The 21,346-nt window shown below is 33.3% G+C and overlaps 2 protein-coding genes across 2 annotated transcripts in view; one reads left to right on the top strand and one right to left on the bottom strand.

Moving 5' to 3' along the window:
• The window catches only part of LOC148940055 (solute carrier family 35 member F5), a 107,296-nt gene that overhangs the window by 79,787 nt on the left and 6,163 nt on the right, over nucleotides 1–21,346 (top strand). Inside the window, exons 12-13 of the mRNA XM_089106062.1 lie at nucleotides 2,055–2,214; nucleotides 13,376–13,615. Of these exons, the coding sequence (XP_088962188.1) occupies nucleotides 2,055–2,214; nucleotides 13,376–13,615 (400 nt within the window). The remainder of the gene's footprint in view (nucleotides 1–2,054; nucleotides 2,215–13,375; nucleotides 13,616–21,346) is intronic.
• Nucleotides 10,635–11,935, bottom strand: LOC148940056 (heterogeneous nuclear ribonucleoprotein A1, A2/B1 homolog). Its single transcript, XM_089106198.1, is given in 3 exon segments — nucleotides 10,635–10,960; nucleotide 11,166; nucleotides 11,463–11,935. Coding segments are annotated over 3 exon segments (495 nt in total). The 5' UTR covers nucleotides 11,754–11,935; the 3' UTR covers nucleotides 10,635–10,757.

The following is a 21,346-nucleotide window of genomic DNA, read 5'->3' as shown; positions in this document are numbered from 1 at the left end:
CTTCATTTTCGTCCATCATTACCTCGTGTAATTTTGCACGTGTCATAGATACTAAAAACCAATTCCTCCTTCCTGTTTATCCCTTACAGACTCAAACACGCTAAACTAACACCTTCCTTCATTCCATTGTAATTTTGCTTTGTCTTCTAACCGCAGATTTCGTTGTGAAATCTGTTTTCGAGAAATATACAAACATATATACATACAGAGTAGCTCGTTTAAAGAGAGCAGATTACTAAATTATAAAATAATTATACTAAATTCACTGGGATGGCAGATTACTTCAAATGCATATTTTCATTCACATAACATAGGACTCTTACAGGTATACTACGTTTAAGCCATTCCATAAACAAAATATATTGATGTTAACGTAATGTTGTTCTAGGTTTCATAAATTGAAAAAAACAAGCATTTTTAAAATGAAAGTAAAGTATCACATTGACATTCAAGACGATCAGAAATTAGCTATATATGTATAACTTATTGCAGTACTACAAATTTCACTCGAAAAAATCCTTTTATGACCATTACATGAGTTTAAGCAGCCCGTAGGTTGGAAGTTTTATCAAACAGTTCATGATAATTAACTGTAAGTAAGCAGCATAATTGAAAGGTACAATAACTATGCCTCTGGTGATGACATGACCCCCACAGTCCCTGGGGAAACGGCTGTAAATTATGGAATTTACCTATTGTTTACATATGGTTGTTATCGGGAATGCTAAAATTTTTCGGGGGAAATTTTTTATGAAGGCAGGATTTTCCAAGGGGGAGAGTTTACCTGGGCAGGAAAGTTTCCGGGGTGAATTTTTCAGGGTAAATTGTAAGGGGGGAGGGTTGTTATTTTCTGGCTTGATTTGAAAAACGTTCAGAAATTAAAAAAACAAATTTCTTCAACTGAAAGTAAGGTGCAGCATTTAAAATTAGAACGAACAAGATTATTCCGTGTATGAGGGGGCTCTCCCTTCCTCATCCCTCAGTTTACGCTATTTGACTTTTTACCCCAACTCTTTTAAGGTCAGCTCTTTAAACACAAAGACCGTTGAGTTTGAAAGGGAAGTATTTTTCAAGAAATTAAAGACTTTAGCGCAAAGAGCTAGCAATGAGGAAGGGGCAGCGCGCCTCATATGCGGAGCAATTCCTGTTTGTTTTAAGTTCTAATGTGGCTCCTTACTTTCAGTTGGAAAACTTTTTTTTTATTCAATAAGTAAAAGAAATGGTTTTTAGTGTTGCCAAAATATTTTGCGCAGGTTTTATATAGGCTACATTTTAAAGTTTATTTGACAGGATATATATATATATATATATATATATATATATATATATATATATATATATATATATATATATATATATATATATATATATATATATATATATATATATATATATATATATATATATATATATATATATATATATATATATATATATATATATATATATATATATATATATATATATATATATATATATATATATATATATATATATATATATATATATATATATAATATAAATATGTAATATATATGTCAAATAAACTTGTGCAAAATATTGCCTATATAAAAACCTGCGCATATCTATATAAACCTATATATATATATATATATATATATATATATATATATATATATATATATATATATATATATATATATATATATATATATATATATATATATATATATATATATATATATATATATATATATATATATATATATATATATATATATATATATATATATATATATATATATATATATATATATATATATATATATATATATATATATATATATATATATATATATTTATATACTCGTATATATGGCCTATTGGTTTAAAAAATATATTTTGCGGTCTGTTTACACCTAGATTTGCGCTATCATGTTTGAGTTAGTGAGTTAGAGGAAGAAGAAGGATACCCTTTCGGAACAACCTGATTGGCAGAACACCCCTTCCTCCTGTGTACATGTGTGGTAATGTGTGTGCTAAAGACGCAGGTATGGGTAATACTAACACCAACTTGCAAATAACTTTTTTAGGTTTTGTTGGATTGATGAACACAATCATTCTATGGCCTGGATTTTTTCTGCTACATTTTAGTGGTGAAGAAACGTTCCAGTTGCCGAACAGAAATCAATTTCTATATATTATAGTTAATGGTCTAGTTGGTACTGTTGTGTCCGAAGCTCTGTGGCTTTGGTAAGTTTTTGTTCTCATTCATTAGATATTTATTCTTCAGAGTCAAAAATGTACAAAATCCTTCCAGGCCGTCCAGATTTTAATCTTTTAAACATGATCCTGACCCCTTTGAAATGATTTACGGTATTTTAACAAAATAAAGCGGCTTGTATAAACCCTTTCGAGAGAATTAAATAAAAAAGCAATTGTTTTCTACTAAAAGTAAGGAGCAATATTAAAACTTAAAACGAACAGAAATTATTCCGTATATAAGGGGGACTGTCCCTCCTCAAAACCCTTCACTTTACGCTAAAGTTTTTTAAGAACTTTTAAAAAAAAGTTCTAATTCTAATTGCATAGCCCTTGTGTTTCGAGAGTCATTTTTAAAGAATTGAGACTAAAGGTTGAACTTTAGCGTAAAGAGCGGGAATTGAGGAGGGAAGCTCCCCTCATATACGGAATGAATTCTGTTCGTTTTAAGTTTTAATGTTGCTCCTTACTTTCAGTAGAACAAACTTTTTTTTATTTTATTAATTTTTTTTTATTTTAAGAAATTTAGTTTTTCGAATAATCTCAGGGAATCCGCCCCCTCCTCGAAAATCCCCTCACAAAAATTCCTCCATAGAAAGTTCCACCTACGTAAAATTTTTCCGCCGGAAAACTACCCCCGGACAATTCCCTCCTCGCTGCGAATACCTCCAGAAAATTTCTTACTTACGATTCCACCTGAAAAATACTCTTTTGCATATTTTCATTTGAAGAAAGGCTTATTTTTATTTAGTTTCTGATCCTTTTTAAGGTTATTTGCAAATCCGTCCTGCATGAAGAATATTTCCTGGAACCCCCCCCCCCAAATGGAAATTTTCTCCCACAGAAAATTTTCCCATGGAGAATTTCTTCAGGTGATAATTCCCCCTTGGAGAATTTCTCCTGTGGGAAATCTTTCCCCGTAAAAAACCCCCAGAGAATTTCAATTTCGCTGACAATTTCCCCCGGACAATCTCCCAATGCATCTAAGCATGTAAAATGGGGTCGCCAACGAGAAAGTAAGACAAATAAAACGAATTTTGCATACGAATTCTGGAAAATTTGCCTCGTGTAAAATTTCCTCTGGAAAGTTCATCCTTGGAACTTCCATCCCAAGGGGAAATCCTTCCCGTAGAAAATCCATTCCCAGGAAATCCAACCCTCGCCCTGAAAAATTTCATTATACTTCCCTATCAAGTGCGTCGGCAAAAAATTTTCCAGGGGGGGGGGGGGCAGACGCTAAAATAGTAGTGGTGGTTGGGTGACAGGGAATATATTTCAGGATATTTTTTTGTAGGAATAAGTTTATCTTTAAATACTTTTAGGAAAAACTCTCAAATAAAAAGAGTAATTAAATTGCATACAAAATGAGACAAAATACAGTAAATATTAATACAACAAGGTTTCCTGGCAAAGGGATCAATTTATTTATTAAATGATATATTTAATTATTATGCATTTAATCTTTAAACAAAATCAAACTCAAACCAAAATTACAGAAAGATTTATTGCTTCCGTAGATTATAACAGATGTAGACTTGTTTTTGTGCAATTTCCTAATAGTTTACAGCAGGAGTAGAGATACTCAAAAATCATTCTGCCTGCATAGATACCACGTTTTGATTTTATACCGGTCATGTAAAATATACCTCTTTCATAACAGGACAATTCTCCCCTTTGAACTTAAATCCTTTTTATATTCACACATTAAAAACAATAGAATAGCGAAATAAAAACAAAATTTAAACTGAACTATCCGGCTGTCAAATCGACCCTCTTTCTTTTACTGTCCTATTCAACTAAAAAAAATGAACAGGTTAAAAAAAAGGTCGTCACAAGACAATCTTATTGAATAGTTTCTGATATAAAACTGGAAGTCAAAAGTGACTTAGGCCAGTATTCACCAAAACTAAAAATGGAATTCTCATGACAATTACTAGACGGGTGGTATTGACTTATTATGTTGATTCTAAATGTATAAAATTCTTTCAGTTTATTGTTAACCACCCAAAACTAAAAATCTGAGAAAATTTGCCTGATTTTTGAAAAAGGGGAAACAGCCCCAAAAAATCAAGCAATCTTGTTGAAAATACTTTAATTAGATGCATCATATCAGAGAACCCTACCATAGAGGTTTGAAGCTCAATCTTCAAAATGTGGAATTTCGTTTTTTTTCAGAAGAAACATCCCGATGCATGTTTATTTGTTTTGTTTTTTTCCCAGGGGTGATTGTATCAAACCGAAGGTCGAAGATAATTGGGAGGGAGCTCATTCAAACGTGAATTTAAAGCTATTTGTAAGTGACCATACAGATTGGGCCAGGGGAAAGTCTTGTTTTCTGCCATTTTATGGCACCAAACTACGAACATTCTGAGAAGCTAATTGATTTAAAAGTACTAATAACTATATTTTAGGCTTCCCAGTCACAAAGGAAGTAATGCCACACGGTGGCAGTACTGGATTCAACCAAGTTAGTTCGCTTTATTTGTAATGAAATTAGGCTACGTTTGTTTCAGTTTCAATTATCTATATTTAAAAGGAAAATACATAACTTACATAACATTCCTGCCAGGAAAACACAAAAATATGCTTGGCTAGGGCAGGACATTAACTAATATTAATTAAAAACAAACAGAAACAATAAATTAACTGAACGTACCAAGAAGAAAAAAAAGAGGTGTAGTAAAGCAATAAATAAATCAACGTATGGTTTCAACTTTAAAGGTAAAAAAAGAAGAAGAGGGTGAAAGGAATAGAGAACGAGAAAAAAGGAAAATAAAAATGGGGAAAAAAACCTGGAGGAGGACAGCACTAAACACTTTTTCTATTATGACCCTTCGCTACTCGATTAAAGGATATAACATTCTTAACAAGCTTCCTTCTCAATAGCCCCAACTCTAGGCGTGTACTGAATTTGGTTATTTTAAATGTGAAAGTAAAGAGCAACATAATATTTGGGTGAGATTTTTTTACCTGGGCTATGATGTCATTTTCTCTTACATTTTCTATCATATGTACTTTGAATATTCAAATAAAATACCTTGTAATAGCACAGTGGATACAACCGCGTCTAGAAAGTTTCGGGATTGAGGTTTGATCCCGGCTGTTGCAAGGAAAGTATAGAGCCGCTATTAACTTGTTATTATCTAAAACAATAGCAGCATCAGTGATTGTGCCATATTTTCCAAAATAATCTCGAAGGTCCTCGTCTTCAACGTCTTCCTTCAATCCACCAATGAATATTTTTTTCATAGTGGCACCCGCTTCAGTTTTTCCAATGAGCTCTCTAGGAACAACTCTCTTGGGTTCCACTTCTCTGCTGTTAACTTTGTGCTTCAGGTTTTCCAATGAGCTCTCTAGGAACACAGTTGTTTGTTTAAAAGGAGTTGATTTGCAAGTTTTGTTCGTTTTTCTACGTAAAATACCTTAGCTTCTAAGCATTTCTTAAGAAATTGAATATTATTAAATACATATCTTTTATTATATTTCTGATAAAAAAAAAACCTTACAAATTAAACTGAATACCAACCCCCGACCCTAATGTGCAAATATATAGTCAAAGTTATATATTTTTCATGTGTTTTCCTTATTTTGATTTCGTCAGCATTGATTCAATTTACGGGTAAACGGGTTGAAACAAGATTGAAGCATGGCAAAATTTTTGAAAAAAAATTTAATTTGGGCCATGATCTCGCGCATTCGGGATGAGGGGTTGAAGTACTGAGGAAGCACCTTCAAAATGTATCAACTACAATTTCTCTGTATATTCTGAATTGGAATTGTTTTCTTAACAAGCTTCCTTCTCAATAGCCCCAACTCTAGGCGTGTTCTGAATTTCTTTATTTTAAATGTGAAAGTAAAGAGCAACATAATATTTGAGTGAGATTTTCTTACCTGGGCTATGATGTCATTTTCTCTTACATTTTCTATCATATGTACTTTGAATATTTAAAAAAAATACCTTGCAATAGCACAGTGGATACAACCGCGTCTAGAAAGTTTTGAGATTGAGGTTCGATCCTGGCTGTTGCAAGGAAAGTATAGAGCCGTTATTATCTAAAACAATAGCAGCATCAGTGATTATGCCATATATTCCAAAATAATCTCGAAGGTCCTTGTCTTCAACGTCTTCCTTCAATCCACCAATGAATATCTTTTTCACAGTGGCACCCGCTTCAGTTTTTCCAATGAGCTCTCTAGGAACAGCTCTCTTGGGTTCCACTTCTCTGATGTTAACTTTGTGCTTCAGGTTTTCCAATGAGCTCTCTCGGAACACAATTGTTTATTTAAAAGCAGTTGATTTGCGAGTTTTGTTCGTTTTTCTACGTAAAATACCTTAGCTTCTAAGCATTTCTTAAGAAATTGAATATCGTTAAATACATATCTTTTATTATATTTCTGATGAAAAAAAAACCTTAAAAATTAAACTGAATACCAACCCCCGACCCTAATGTGCAAATATATAGTCGAAGTTATATATTTCTCATGTGTTTTCCTTATTTTGATTTCGTCAGCATTGATTCAATTTACGGTGAAACGGGTTGAAAAAAGATTGAAGCATGGCAAAATTTTTGAAAAATATTTAATTTGGGCCATGATCTCGCACATTCGGGGTGGGGGGTTGAAGAACTGCGGAAGCACCTTCAAAATGTATCAACTACAATTTCTCTGCATATTCTGAATTGGAATTGTTTTCTTAACAAGCTTCCTTCTCAATAGCCCCAACTCTAGGCGTGTACTGAATTTCGTTATTTTAAATGTGAAAGTAAAGAGCAACATAATATTTGAGTGAGATTTTCTTACCTGGGCTATGATGTCATTTTCTCTTACATTTTCTATCATATGTACTTTGAATATTTAAAAAAAATACCTTGCAATAGCACAGTGGATACAACCGCGTCTAGAAAGTTTTGAGATTGAGGTTCGATCCTGGCTGTTGCAAGGAAAGTATAGAGCCGTTATTATCTAAAACAATAGCAGCATCAGTGATTATGCCATATATTCCAAAATAATCTCGAAGGTCCTTGTCTTCAACGTCTTCCTTCAATCCACCAATGAATATCTTTTTCACAGTGGCACCCGCTTCAGTTTTTCCAATGAGCTCTCTAGGAACAGCTCTCTTGGGTTCCACTTCTCTGATGTTAACTTTGTGCTTCAGGTTTTCCAATGAGCTCTCTCGGAACACAATTGTTTATTTAAAAGCAGTTGATTTGCGAGTTTTGTTCGTTTTTCTACGTAAAATACCTTAGCTTCTAAGCATTTCTTAAGAAATTGAATATCGTTAAATACATATCTTTTATTATATTTCTGATGAAAAAAAAACCTTAAAAATTAAACTGAATACCAACCCCCGACCCTAATGTGCAAATATATAGTCGAAGTTATATATTTCTCATGTGTTTTCCTTATTTTGATTTCGTCAGCATTGATTCAATTTACGGTGAAACGGGTTGAAAAAAGATTGAAGCATGGCAAAATTTTTGAAAAATATTTAATTTGGGCCATGATCTCGCACATTCGGGGTGGGGGGTTGAAGAACTGCGGAAGCACCTTCAAAATGTATCAACTACAATTTCTCTGCATATTCTGAATTGGAATTGTTTTCTTAACAAGCTTCCTTCTCAATAGCCCCAACTCTAGGCGTGTACTGAATTTCGTTATTTTAAATGTGAAAGTAAAGAGCAACATAATATTTGAGTGAGATTTTCTTACCTGGGCTATGATGTCATTTTCTCTTACATTTTCTATCATATGTACTTTGAATATTAAAAAAAAAATACCTTGTAATAGCACAGTGGATACAACCGCGTCTAGAAAGTTTCGAGATTGAGGTTCGATCCTGGCTGTTGCAAGGAAAGTATAGAGCCGTTATTATCTAAAACAACAGCAGCATCAGTGATTATGCCATATATTCCAAAATAATCTCGAAGGTCCTCGTCTTCAACGTCTTCCTTCAATCCACCAATGAATATCTTTTTCACAGTGGCACCCGCTTCAGTTTTTCCAATGAGCTCTCTAGGAACAGCTCTCTTGGGTTCCACTTCTCTGCTGTTAACTTTGTGCTTCAGGTTTTCCAATGAGCTCTCTCGGAACACTATTGTTTATTTAAAAGGAGTTGATTTGCGAGTTTTGTTCGTTTTTCTACGTAAAAAACCATAGCTTCTAAGCATTTCTTAAGAAATTGAATATCGTTAAATACATATCTTTTATTATATTTCTGATAAAAAAAATAAACCTTAAAAATTAAACTGATTACCAACCCCCGACCCTAATGTGCAAATATATAGTCGAAGTTATATATTTCTCATGTGTTTTTCTTATTTTGATTTCTTCACCATTGATTCAATTTACGGGTAAACGGGTTGAAACAAGATTGAAGCATGGCAAAATTTTTGAAAAAAAATTTAATTTGGGCCATGATCTCGCGCATTCGGGATGAGGGGTTGAAGTACTGAGGAAGCACCTTCAAAATGTATCAACTACAATTTCTCTGTATATTCTGAATTGGAATTGTTTTCTTAACAAGCTTCCTTCTCAATAGCCCCAACTCTAGGCGTGTTCTGAATTTCGTTATTTTAAATGTGAAAGTAAAGAGCAACATAATATTTGAGTGAGATTTTCTTACCTGGGCTATGATGTCATTTTCTCTTACATTTTCTATCACATGTACTTTGAATATTAAAAAAAAATACCTTGTAATAGCACAGTGGATACAACCGCGTCTAGAAAGTTTCGAGATTGAGGTTCGATCCTGGCTGTTGCAAGGAAAGTATAGAGCCGTTATTATCTAAAACAACAGCAGCATCAGTGATTATGCCATATATTCCAAAATAATCTCGAAGGTCCTCGTCTTCAACGTCTTCCTTCAATCCACCAATGAATATCTTTTTCACAGTGGCACCCGCTTCAGTTTTTCCAATGAGCTCTCTAGGAACAGCTCTCTTGGGTTCCACTTCTCTGCTGTTAACTTTGTGCTTCAGGTTTTCCAATGAGCTCTCTCGGAACACAATTGTTTATTTAAAAGGAGTTGATTTCCGAGTTTTGTTCGTTTTTCTACGTAAAATACCTTAGCTTCTAAGCATTTCTTAAGAAATTGAATATCGTTAAATGCATATCTTTTATTATATTTCTGATAAAAAAAACCTTAAAATTAAACTGAATACCAACCCCCGACCCTAATGTGCAAATATATAGTCGAAGTTATATATTTCTCATGTGTTTTCCTTATTTTATTTCGTCAGCATTGATTCAATTTACGGGTAAACGGGTTGAAACAAGATTGAAGCATGGCAAAATTTTTTAAAAATATTTAATTTGGGCCATGATCTCGCACATTCGGGGTGGGGGGTTGAAGTACTGCGGAAGCACCTTCAAAATGTATCAACTACAATTTCTCTGCATATTCTGAATTGGAATTGTTTTCTTAACAAGCTTCCTTCTCAATAGCCCCAACTCTAGGCGTGTACTGAATTTCGTCATTTTAAATGTGAAAGTAAAGAGCAACATAATATTTGAGTGAGATTTTCTTACCTGGGCTATGATGTCATTTTCTATTACATTTTCTATCATATGTACTTTGAATATTCAAAAAAAAAATACAGTGGATATAATCGGGTCTAAAAACTTTCGGGATTGAGGTTCAATCCCGGCTGTTTCAAGGACAGTATAGATCCGCTTTTAACTTGTTATTATCTGAAACAATAGCAGCATCAGTGATTGTGCCATATTTTCCGAAATAATCTCGAAGATCCTCGTCTTCTACGTCTTCCTTCAATCCACCCATGAATATATTTTTCACAGTGGCACCCGCTTCAGGTTTTTCAATGAGCTCTCTAGGAACAGCTCTCTTGGGTTCCACTTCCCCGCTTTTAACTTTGTGCTTCAGGTTTTCCAATGAGCTCTCTAAAGGAGTTGAGTTGCGAGTTTTGTTCGTTTTTCTACGTAAACTACCTTAGCTTCTAAGCATTTCTTAAGAAATTGAATATCGTTAAATGCATATCTTTTATTATATTTCTGATAAAAAAAACCTTAAAATTAAACTGAATACCAACCCCCGACCCTAATGTGCAAATATATAGTCGAAGTTATATATTTCTCATGTGTTTTCCTTATTTTATTTCGTCAGCATTGATTCAATTTACGGGTAAACGGGTTGAAACAAGATTGAAGCATGGCAAAATTTTTTAAAAATATTTAATTTGGGCCATGATCTCGCACATTCGGGGTGGGGGGTTGAAGTACTGCGGAAGCACCTTCAAAATGTATCAACTACAATTCTCTGCATATTCTGAATTGGAATTGTTTTCTTAACAAGCTTCCTTCTCAATAGCCCCAACTCTAGGCGTGTACTGAATTTCGTCATTTTAAATGTGAAAGTAAAGAGCAACATAATATTTGAGTGAGATTTTCTTACCTGGGCTATGATGTCATTTTCTATTACATTTTCTATCATATGTACTTTGAATATTCAAAAAAAAAATACAGTGGATATAATCGGGTCTAAAAACTTTCGGGATTGAGGTTCAATCCCGGCTGTTTCAAGGACAGTATAGATCCGCTTTTAACTTGTTATTATCTGAAACAATAGCAGCATCAGTGATTGTGCCATATTTTCCGAAATAATCTCGAAGATCCTCGTCTTCTACGTCTTCCTTCAATCCACCCATGAATATATTTTTCACAGTGGCACCCGCTTCAGGTTTTTCAATGAGCTCTCTAGGAACAGCTCTCTTGGGTTCCACTTCCCCGCTTTTAACTTTGTGCTTCAGGTTTTCCAATGAGCTCTCTAAAGGAGTTGAGTTGCGAGTTTTGTTCGTTTTTCTACGTAAACTACCTTAGCTTCTAAGCATTTCTTAAGAATTAGAATATCGTTAAATAATATCTTTTATTATATTTCCGATAAAAAAAATAAACCTTAAAAATTAAACTGAATACCAACCCCCAACCCTAATGTGCAAATATATAGTCAAAGTTGTATATTTCTCATGTGTTTTCCTTATAAGCGTAGCAGATATTCAAATACGTAACCTAACCTAGCTACCATTTTCCCCCTTAAATCCCAAAAATCTAAAGTTTCAAAATTGTAAACGCAGTGATAAATCACTGTTTGCGGTCCTCAGCATAGGAAATCTCCGTTGAAAAAACCTGTTTGACTAGTTTCTTTAGCATCTTCGCTGTAGAATATATCGCTGTGCATCTTCGCTGTAGAATATATCGCTTGGCATCGAGCTCTTGGGTTCTACTTCTCTGCTGTTAACTTTGTGAGGTCTAGACTCTAGTGCAGCATCAACCATTGCAGCTTTTGAATATGTTATAAATCCAAAACCGCGAGATCTTTTTGTTTTTGGATCTCTCATAACATCAACATCTACAATCTCACCGCATTGCTAAAAATGGGATTTTAGTATATCTTCTGTAGTTTTGTAGTCAAGACCTCCAATAAAAAGCTTTCTGAATTGCTCAGACTCCCTGTCATTCTTTTTTCTTGGATGAGATTTCAGCTCCTCTTTATTTTCGCTAGAGGTTGGATCCATTTTGGATTCTTGAATAGCTGCTCCTTCTGTAGTTATCTACTCCTCGTCCTTCGTTTCGGCAGCTGGTACATTCTTTTCGCTCAGAGGAGATTTCAGCTCCTCTTTATTCTCGCTAGAGGTTGGATCCATTTTGGATTCTTGAATAGCTTCTCCTTCTGAAGTTATCTTCTCCTCTTCCTTCGTTTCGGCATCTGGTAGAGTCTTGTCGCTCAGAGGAGATTTCAGCTCATCTTTAGTCTCGAGCGTTGTTTGATACATTTTTGATTCTTGAATATATGATCCTTCTGTAGTTATCTCCTACTCTTCCTGATGTTCGGCAGCTGGTACATTCTTTTCGCTCAGAGGAGAGTTCAGCTCATCTTTATTCTCGCTAGAGGTTGGATCCATTTTGGATTCTTGAATAGCTGCTCCTGCTGAAGTTATCTTCTCCTCTTCCTTCGTTTCGGCAGCTGGTACATTCTTTTCGCTCAGAGGAGATTTCAGCTCATCTTTATTCTCGCTAGAGGTTAGATCCATTTTGGATTCTTGAATAGCTGCTCCTTCTGAAGTTATCTCCTACTCTTCCTTCGTTTCTGCAGCTGGTACATTCTTTTCGTTCAGAGATTTCAGCTCATCTTTATTCTCGCTAGAGGTTGGATCCATTTTGGATTCTTGAATAGCTGCTCCTTCTGAAGTTATCTTCTCCTCTTCCTTCGTTTCGGCAGCTGGTACATTCTTTTCGCTAGGAGGAGATGGGCAACTCGTAGCTTTTGATGGGCAACACAAAACTTAATGAACATTATATATTTGGAATCAGCATAATAAGCCACTTCTTCTGATATATCTAACTCATATCAAAATTCCGTTTTTAGAGTTTCGGTTACTTTAGAGCGAACTGTTTAATGCATTTAAATTCCTTAGAAATTCTCCCAGGAATCATTTCTCGCATCTCTGGATGGGAACCTTCGTTTATACATTTCTAAAATCGTTCAGATGTATTGTACTTATCTTCTGAAGTGATGAAACCCAAACATAACTTCCAGGAAGAAGGACAAGGTTTAAGGACGATTACAATGATTCATCATGTAGATGCAGATTTGAGTTATGGCTCTCTGGCTCAGCATTAAAAACTAAGATAGTTTGATTATGAAGGATATCATAACTGAAACTAAATCGAACAGTAATTTTTCACACATATCTAGTGCCTTTTTTAATCTAGCGCCCCATTACACTTCCTGGCTGAAGGACCACGAAATGGAGATCAGCGCAGCCAGTTTGGGCCTTGAGGGTCTAGTGCTGTCATACTTACTAACTTACTACTTACCTCCCGTACAGTTCAACGAGTCAAAGTGACAGCTTGTAAGCATTAATAAATTTTTTTCTATCTCTTAACAGTATGTTTGTTCTTTTCTAATTGCCTGTAGTTGTTTACTTTTGATATTCTTCTTCCTTGTTTCTTTAAGATTTTGATGGTTTTGTTTTGTTACTGTTTTTTTTTTTTTTTGTAGTTTTCATTAACTTCTGTTTTTCAGTCGTTTTTCTGAAATTCAACTGTTTTTATATAGATAAAATTGTAGAAAAATAGGTTTAATATATTTTGATGCCCAGCCCTTGACACTTAACAATATATTACGTCATTACAGGGGTTGCTTCCTAACTTCATCACTTGTTGGTACTCTGGCAATGTCGCTAACCATTCCCCTGTCAATGCTTGCTGATGGTATAGTGAAAGGGATAGAATACTCCTTTCTTTTTTACATTGGCTCTATTCCTTTGCTCTTTGCATTTGTTGCTGTAACAGTTTTGTCTAAGTGTGACAATGCTGATCCCGTTGGTGATTTCATTAAAAAGATATGCCGTAGAAAGCTGGAAAACACTGATAGGTAAGATCATATACTTATTGCCTGAATAGAAAAAGCATTGCAATGATTGAACAGTTAAACAATCACAACTAACAAGACTAACTAACAACTATCTGACGAGGATGGTGGCAACAATAGTAGCTATCAGTCAATCGGTTTAGATAATTAGACTTAAACATGGTGTTTGCTTCTGGTGAATATGGTTGCAGTGTCAAGTACAGACTATCAAAGAAATGATTCTAGCCCATAGTAACCGAAAATTTAAAAGTTAGAAAAAATACAAATTCAATAGAAAAAAAAGAAGAAAGGAGCTCACATCTACTGAACTATTGTTCAGTGTCAAGTACAGCCTATCAAAGAAATGATTCTAGCCCATAGTAACCGAAAATTTAAAAGTTATAAAAAATACAAATTCAATAGAAAAAAAAGAAGAATGGAGCTCACAACAACTGAACTATTGTTCAGTGTCAAGTACAGCCTATCAAAGAAATGATTATAGCCCATAGTAACCGAAAATTTAAAAGTTAGAAAAAATACAAATTCAATAGAAAAAAAAGAAGAAAGGAGCTCACATCTACTGAACTATTGTTCAGTGTCAAGTACAGCCTATCAAAGAAATGATTCTAGCCCATAGCCCATAGTAACCGAAAATTTAAAAGTTAGAAAAAATACAAATTCAATATAAAAAAAAGAAGAAAGGAGCTCACATCTACTGAACTATTGTTCAGTGTCAAGTACAGCCTATCAAAGAAATGATTCTATCCCATAGTAAACGAAAATTTAAAAGTTAGAAAAAATACAAATTCAATAGAAAAAAAATAAGAAAGGAGCTCACATATACTTAACTATTTTTAAGTGTCAAGTACATCCTATCAAATAAATTATTATAGCCCATAGCCCATAGTAACCGAAAATTTAAAAGTAAGAAAAAAAACAAATTAAATAGAAAAAATATAAGAAAGGAGCTCACATCTACTTAACTATTGTTCAGTGTCAAGTACAGCCTATCAAAGAAATGATTCTAGCCCATAGCCCATAGTAACCGAAAATTTAAAAGTTAGAAAAAATACAAATTCAATAGAAAAAAAAAGAAGAAAGGAGCTCACATCTACTGAACTATTGTTCAGTGTCAAGTACAGCCTATCAAAGAAATGATTCTAGCCCATAGTAACCGAAAATTTAAAAGTTAGAAAAAATACAAATTCAATATAAAAAAAATAAGAAAGGAGCTCACATCTACTTAACTATTGTTCAGTGTCAAGTACAGCCTATCAAAGAAATGATTCTAGCCCATAGTAACCGAAAATTTAAAAGTTAGAAAAAATAAAAATTCAATATAAAAAAAAGAAGAATGGAGCTCACATCTACTGAACTATTGTTCAGTGTCAAGTAGAGCCTATCAAAGAAATGATTCTAGCCCATAGTAACCGAAAATTTAAAATTTAGAAAAAATACAAATTCAATAGAAAAAAAAGAAGAAAGGAGCTCACATCTACTGAACTATTGTTCAGTGTCAAGTACAGCCTATCAAAGAAATGATTCTAGCCCATAGTAACCGAAAATTTAAAAGTTAGAAAATATACAAATTCAATAGAAAAAAAATAAGAAAGGAGCTCACATCTACTGAACTATTGTTCAGTGTCAAGTACAGCCTATCAAAGAAATGATTCTAGCCCATAGTAACCGAAAATTTAAAAGTTAGAAAAAATACACATTCAATAGAAAAAAAAGAAGAAAGGAGCTCACATCTACTGAACTATTGTTCAGTGGCAAGTACAGCCTATCAAAGAAATGATTCTAGCCCATAGTAACCGAAAATTTAAAAGTTAGAAAAAATACAAATTCAATAGAAAAAAAAAAGAAGAAAGGAGCTCACATCTACTGAACTATTGTTCAGTGTCAAGTACAGCCTATCAAAGAAATGATTCTAGCCCATAGTAACCGAAAATTTAAAAGTTAGAAAAAATACAAATTCAATAGAAAAAAAAGAAGAAAGGAGCTCACATCTACTGAACTATTGTTCAGTGTCAAGTACAACCTATCAAAGAAATGATTCTAGCCCATAGTAACCGAAAATTTAAAAGTTAGAAAAAATACAAATTCAATAGAAAAAAAAGAAGAACGGAGCTCACATCTACTGAACTATTGTTCAGTGTCAAGTACAGCCTATCAAAGAAATGATTCTAGCCCATAGTAACCGAAAATTTAAAAGTTAGAAAAAATACAAATTCAATAGAAAAAAAATAAGAAAGGAGCTCACATCTACTGAACTATTGTTAAGTGTCAAGTACATCCTATCAAAGAAATGATTCTAGCCCATAGTAACCGAAAATTTAAAAGTTAGAAAAAATACAAATTCAATAGAAAAAAAAGAAGAAAGGAGCTCACATCTACTGAACTATTGTTCAGTGTCAAGTACAACCTATCAAAGAAATGATTCTAGCCCATAGTAACCGAAAATTTAAAAGTTAGAAAAAATACAAATTCAATAGAAAAAAAAGAAGAAAGGAGCTCACATCTACTGAACTATTGTTCAGTGTCAAGTACAACCTATCAAAGAAATGATTCTAGCCCATAGTAACCGAAAATTTAAAAGTTAGAAAAAATACAAATTCAATAGAAAAAAAAGAAGAAAGGAGCTCACATCTACTGAACTATTGTTCAGTGTCAAGTACAACCTATCAAAGAAATGATTCTAGCCCATAGTAACCGAAAATTTAAAAGTTAGAAAAAATACAAATTCAATATAAAAAAAAGAAGAATGGAGCTCACATATACTGAACTATTGTTCAGTGTCAAGTACAGCCTATCAAAGAAATGATTCTAGCCCATAGTAACCGAAAATTTAAAAGTTAGAAAAAATACAAATTCAATAGAAAAAAAAGAAGAAAGGAGCTCACATCTACTGAACTATTGTTCAGTGTCAAGTACAACCTATCAAAGAAATGATTCTAGCCCATAGTAACCGAAAATTTAAAAGTTAGAAAAAATACAAATTCAATAGAAAAAAAAAGAAGAAAGGAGTTCACATCTACTGAACTATTGTTCAGTGTCAAGTACAGCCTATCAAAGAAATGATTCTAGCCCATAGTAACCGAAAATTTAAAAGTTAGAAAAAATACAAATTCAATAGAAAAAAAAGAAGAAAGGAGCTCACATCTACTGAACTATTGTTCAGTGTCAAGTACAACCTATCAAAGAAATGATTCTAGCCCATAGTAACCGAAAATTTAAAAGTTAGAAAAAATACAAATTCAATAGAAAAAAAAGAAGAATGGAGCTCACATCTACTGAACTATTGTTCAGTGTCAAGTAGAGCCTATCAAAGAAATGATTCTAGCCCATAGTAACCGAAAATTTAAAAGTTAGAAAAAATACAAATTCAATACACAAAAAAGAAGAAAGGAGCTCACATCTACTGAACTATTGTTCAGTGTCAAGTACAGCCTATCAAAGAAATGATTCTAGCCCATAGTAACCGAAAATTTAAAAGTTAGAAAAAATACAAATTCAATAGAAAAAAAAGAAGAAAGGAGCTCACATCTACTGAACTATTGTTCAGTGTCAAGTACAACCTATCAAAGAAATGATTCTAGCCCATAGTAACCGAAAATTTAAAAGTTAGAAAAAATACAAATTCAATAGAAAAAAAGAAGAAAGGAGCTCACATCTACTGAACTATTGTTCAGTGTCAAGTACAGCCTAACAAAGAAATGATTCTAGCCCATAGTAACCGAAAATTTAAAAGTTAGAAAATATACAAATTCAATAGAAATAAAAGACGCAAGGAGCTCACATCTACTGAACTATTGTTCAGTGTCAAGTACAGCCTATCAAAGAAATGATTCTAGCCCATAGTAACCGAAAATTTAAAAGTTAGAAAAAATACAAATTCAATAGAAAAAAGAAGAAGAAAGGAGTTCACATCTACTGAACTATTGTTCAGTGTCAAGTACAGCCTATCAAAGAAATGATTCTAGCCCATAGTAACCGAAAATTTAAAAGTTAGAAAAAATACAAATTCAATATAAAAAAAAGAAGACAGGAGCTCACATCTTCTGAACTATTGTTCAGTGTAAAGTACAGCCTATCAAAGAAATGATTCTAGCCCATAGTAACCGAAAATTTAAAAGTTAGAAAAAATACAAATTCAATAGAAAAAAAAATAAGAAAGGAGCTCACATCTACTGAACTATTGTTCAGTGTCAAGTACAGCCTATCAAAGAAATGATTCTAGCCCATAGTAACCGAAAATTTAAAAGTTAGAAAAAATACAAATTCAATAGAAAAAAAAATAAGAAAGGAGCTCACATCTACTGAACTATTGTTCAGTGTCAAGTACAGCCTATCAAAGAAAAGATTCTAGCCCATAGTAACCGAAAATTTAAAAGTTAGAAAAAATACAAATTCAATAGAAAAAAAAGAAGAAAGGAGCTCACATCTACTGAACTATTGTTCAGTGTCAAGTACAGCCTATCAAAGAAATGATTCTAGCACCATAGTAACCGAAAATTTAAAAGTTAGAAAAAATACAAATTCAATAGAAAAAAAAGAAGAAAGGAGCTCACATCTACTGAACTATTGTTCAGTGTCAAGTACAGCCTATCAAAGAAATGATTCTAGCCCATAGTAACCGAAAATTTAAAATTTATAAAAAATACAAATTCAATAGAAAAAAAATAAGAAAGGAGCTCACATCTACTGAACTATTGTTCAGTGTCAAGTACAGCCTATCAAAGAAATGATTCTAGCCCATAGTAACCGAAAATTTAAAAGTTAGAAAAAATACAAATTCAATAGAAAAAAGAAGAAGAAAGGAGTTCACATCTACTGAACTATTGTTCAGTGTCAAGTACAGCCTATCAAAGAAATGATTCTATGCCCATAGTAACCGAAAATTTAAAAGTTAGAAAAAATACAAATTCAATAGAAAAAAAGAAGAAAAGGAGCTCACATCTACTGAACTATTGTTCAGTGTCAAGTACAGCCTATCAAAGAAATGATTCTAGCCCATAGTAACCGAAAATTTAAAAGTTAGAAAAAATACAAATTCAATAGAAAAAAAGAAGAAAGGAGCTCACATCTACTGAACTATTGTTCAGTGTCAAGTACAGCCTATCAAAGAAATGATTCTAGCCCATAGTAACCGAAAATTTAAAAGTTAGAAAAAATACAAATTCAATAGAAAAAAAGAAGAAAGGAGCTCACATCTACTGAACTATTGTTCAGTGTCAAGTACAGCCTATCAAAGAAATGATTCTAGCCCATAGTAACCGAAAATTTAAAAGTTAGAAAAAATACAAATTCAATAGAAAAAAAAGAAGAAAGGAGCTCACATCTAATGAACTATTGTACAGTGGCAAGTACAGCCTATCAAAGAAATGATTCTAGCCCATAGTAACCGAAAATTTAAAAGTTAGAAAAAATAAAAATTCAATAGAAAAAAAAGAAGAATGGAGCTCACATCTACTGAACTATTGTTCAGTGGCAAGTACAGCCTATCAAAGAAATGATTCTAGCCCATAGTAACCGAAAATTTAAAAGTTAGAAAAAATACAAATTCAATAGAAAAAAGAAGAAGAAAGGAGCTCACATCTACTGAACTATTGTTCAGTGTCAAGTACAGCCTATCAAAGAAATGATTCTAGCCCATAGCCATAGTAACCGAAAATTTAAAAAGTTAGAAAAAATACAAATTCAATAGAAAAAAGAAGAAGAAAGGAGCTCACATCTACTGAACTATTGTTCAGTGTCAAGTACAGCCTATCAAAGAAATGATTCTAGCCCATAGTAACCGAAAATTTAAAAGTTAGAAAAAATACAAATTCAATAGAAAAAAAGTAAGAAAGGAGCTCACATCTACTGAACTATTGTTCAGTGTCAAGTACAGCCTATCAAAGAAATGATTCTAGCCCATAGTAACCGAAAATTTAAAAGTTAGAAAAAATACAAATTCAATAGAAAAAGAAGAAGAAAGGAGCTCACATCTACTGAACTATTGTTCAGTGTCAAGTAGAGCCTATAAAAGAAATGATTCTAGCCCATATTAACCGAAAATTTAAAAGTTAGAAAAAATACAAATTCAATAGAAAAAAAAGAAGAAAGGAGCTCACATCTACTGAACTATTGTTCAGTGTCAAGTACAGCCTATCAAAGAAATGATTCTAGCCCATAGTAACCGAAAATTTAAAAGTTAGAAAAAATACAAATGGAATAGAAAAAGAAGAAGAAAGGAGTTCACATCTACTGAACTATTGTTCTTGGTTTTAAGCAAGTCCAGTGGGATAATTCCAGCACAAATACAAGGCAGGGTGATTGCTACATACTATTGTCTATATCTGAGTTTTCCACTTATATGACTAAACTTTGAATGTAAAACTATTAATTTGTTTAAGCTATGTTTTTTCTTATTCCCCTTTCTTTTTCTTTACCTGCTAATTAAAGCTCCTGCATACGAAGTCAAAGTATTTGGGCTTCTCACTTGTGTAAAAAGTTCATCATTTTTTTTTTCGACGTTCGCTGAATTATTAGAAGTTTTATCCTTCTAAGTGAAATATTTTCATTTCATTTTAATTGTAGGCTATTATCAACTTTATTCATGATCATTCTAACACAAATCAGTGGCGTCATTTAATTTTGAGCTAAGGGGGGGATGGGGCTAAGTAACCTCTGTGGGCCCCTAAACCGTCTGGATAATGTCTCACAGTTGTTGAAGATCAATATTTCTTCACAGTGGTTAGCACAGGTCTCTGTAAAAATCGACTAATAATAGTAAGAAGCATTTAAAAGTGTTTATTGAATACATAGATGATCTAAGTTGGAAAGTAATTTACAGTTTTATTGCTACACTGGGAGCGGTCAAGGTTTCATTTTTCTAAAAATATCAACCATAGCATTGAAATCTAACAATTTAACAAGAGCCTTTTCACTAAATATCAACATCAGATCACTGAGCCTTCTGTCGCTGATGATCTCAAATTAATTAAAAAAAAACTTTCCGAAAATTAAGTTTTTCAAAGAAAAGTAAAGACCATTTTAAACTTAAGCTCAGCAGAGACAAATACCTGTTAAAATTGGTTCCATTGTTAATGAACCACCGTGTAACTGAATCCCTGTAACTGAACTACCGCGCAACTGAACCACCGTGCAACTGAACCCCCTTGCAACTGAACCCTCGTGCTACTGAACCCTCATGCAACTAAACCCCCTTTAACTGAATCCTCGCGTAACTCCACCCCAGTGCAACTCAACCCATGTAACTACACCCCCGTGTAACTGAACCCCAATGTAACTGAACCCCCGTGCAACTGACCCACCTTACAACTGAAGCACCGTGTATCTGAACCACCGTGCAACTGAATCACCATGCAACTGAACCACCGTGCAACTGAACCCTCGTGCAACTCAACCACCGTACTTACATTGGGTAAAACACAAGTAAGAATCTTTACAGGCTCAACCTCGTTGGAGTTGTTTGCTTTTTAAAGTCTTTATATAAATTACTGTCAAGATGATTTATAAAAATGCTCTGTTTTGTTGTCACAAAAACAAAGAAAATCGGACGTCATAAACTCTTAAATCCAGATTTATTTCTCTTTTTTATGTCTGTTAATGGGGTTCCCTTCACCCTGTCCCTTTCTGCGGGTCTAAGCATTTATCCCCTCCCCCCGCGGAAAATTTCCCCTCCTCTACCGATATCAACCTCATCACCTAGAATAACCCCCGTGCAGGAATTATGGTTTTCAAACTTTA

The sequence above is a fragment of the Artemia sp. Qi Xiang Cuo genome, chromosome 20 (genome assembly GCF_049724085.1).
Source record: "Artemia sp. Qi Xiang Cuo chromosome 20, ASM4972408v1, whole genome shotgun sequence".
Lineage (NCBI taxonomy): Eukaryota > Metazoa > Arthropoda > Branchiopoda > Anostraca > Artemiidae > Artemia > Artemia sp. Qi Xiang Cuo.
Note: the sequence above shows the minus strand (reverse complement) of the source record. Positions and strands in the feature narration are given on the sequence as shown.